Source organism: Nanorana parkeri, unplaced genomic scaffold, assembly GCF_000935625.1.
Source record: "Nanorana parkeri isolate BGI_ZX_2015 unplaced genomic scaffold, ASM93562v1 scaffold3487, whole genome shotgun sequence".
Lineage (NCBI taxonomy): Eukaryota > Metazoa > Chordata > Amphibia > Anura > Dicroglossidae > Nanorana > Nanorana parkeri.
This window is the reverse complement of record NW_017309755.1, coordinates 8,811-10,611: the sequence shown is the minus strand read 5'-3', so window position 1 is coordinate 10,611 and position 1,801 is coordinate 8,811. Positions and strand designations below refer to the sequence as shown.

At 55.0% G+C, this 1,801-nt stretch overlaps 1 protein-coding gene across 1 annotated transcript in view; it reads right to left on the bottom strand.

Moving 5' to 3' along the window:
* LOC108803197 (spectrin beta chain, non-erythrocytic 5-like) overlaps nt 1-1,801 on the bottom strand; it is a gene marked incomplete at both ends in the record, with an annotated part of 44,798 nt that overhangs the window by 36,051 nt on the left and 6,946 nt on the right. Inside the window, one exon of the mRNA XM_018575036.1 lies at nt 852-970. Within this exon, the coding sequence (XP_018430538.1) occupies nt 852-970 (119 nt within the window). The remainder of the gene's footprint in view (nt 1-851; nt 971-1,801) is intronic.

Here is a 1,801-nt window from a genome sequence, read left to right as displayed (position 1 = left end):
ACCTCTACTCTACCCTCGACCGAGGCGACCCGGTTCCTGATTTCATGTACCTCCTGGCGCAGTGCATGGACAATCTTGTCCGCCATGGAGTCCATGTCCTGCCTGGTGGGGAGATGTGAAAGGATGGAGCGCCAATCCCCCTGCGGCTCATCCCGAACCTCTGACATAGGTGAGGCAGCCTGAGAGGATTCCCCATATACAAGCACCGGCGTGGAAATCGGGGATGGCGGAGGGCTCGGGGAGGTTACCGGTTTGTCAGCGGGGACTGATGTCAGCCGGCCTTATCGGGTGTTTGAGGCCGGGCCCTGCGTGGCGGTTTTCGTAGGCCCCATGGCGTAGGCCGCGCGGGAGCTATGTGCCGTACCTGATCGCAGGAAGAAGCGAAAAAGATCCGGTTGACCTTGTTCACTAGGTGTCTGCCGGGTGTCACGGATCTGCGACATGCAAAAAAAAGGGTCTGTAAAGTCACTGGTACCACTATGAGAACCGTCGGGGTGCAGAGCTCCTCAAACCTGTGTCCTTACACCGCCATGTCCAAGCCACGCCCCCGACTGTCAGTCATTTTGGTGTCACCCCTCCAATGGTGGCACCCGGGTGCTGGCCGCACCCCCCTTGTGACGCCACTGCCTATAGGTCCTAATGGCTCACTTTCTGATCTGTGCTCAGCTGGCATTTAATTGGTGGCTTTTTTAAGCCCACGCCCCTTCCAAAGTCTGGCAGTCAAGGCGGATTGATAAGCTATGAGAAGCTAAGGTAGGATGAAGACATTTGTATCATAGACCACCCTTGTGTCAGCCTTGAGGGGCTTCTCTGGCCTAACCCTATCACCCCCTTATGGTCCCACTACTCACATTCTGTTGAGGTGCTTCCTCCGGTTGGACGTGCCGCGGCTCTCGGCCCGTCCATGTTTCTCCAGCTTCTGGGCCAGGCTGTTGATGTTCTCCTGCAAGTTGCTGTAATACAGTTGCTCCTGAAAGATAAAGAGGCAGATTCAGAAAACCCGCCGCCTGGGATCGCCCTGCACAGCGCGTACGGAGGCATGATATCAATGGCTAGTACTAGTCACATTCAGCTGGACTCGCTCCGTGAGGTTAGGAATGTTCCACGGCTCATCTCAGTGGCTTGCTCAGTTCAGAGTCTTTATATGATATGGGCATTGCGGAGGTCAGATGTGGATTCTCCTGCACATCCTGTGCCTGGGCACTCCTGAAATCTGTGCACTTCCTGTGCCTGGGCACTCCTGAAATCTGTGCACTTCCTGTGCCTGGGCACTCCTGAAATCTGTGCACTTCCTGTGCCTGGGCACTCCTGAAATCTGTGCACTTCCTGTGCCTGGTCACTCCTCAAATCTATGCACTTCCTGTGCCTGGGCACTCCAGAAATCTGTGCACTTCCTGTGCCTGGTCACTCCTCAAATCTATGCACTTCCTGTGCCTGGTCACTCCTCAAATCTATGCACTTCCTGTGCCGGGGGACTCCTCAAATCCATACACTTCCTGTGCCTGGGCACTCCTCAAATCTATACACTTCCTGTGCCTGGGCACTCCTCAAATCTGTGCACTTCCTGTGCCTGGGCACTCCTGAAATCAGTGCACTTCCTGTGCCTGGGCACTCCTGAAATCTGTGCACTTCCTGTGCCTGGGCACTCCTGAAATCTGTGCACTTCCTGTGCCTGGGCACTCCTAAAATCTGTGCACTTCCTGTGCCTGGTCACTCCTCAAATCTATGCACTTCCTTTGCCTGGTCACTCCTCAAATCTATGCACTTCCTGTGCCTGGGCACTCCTCAAATCTATGCACTT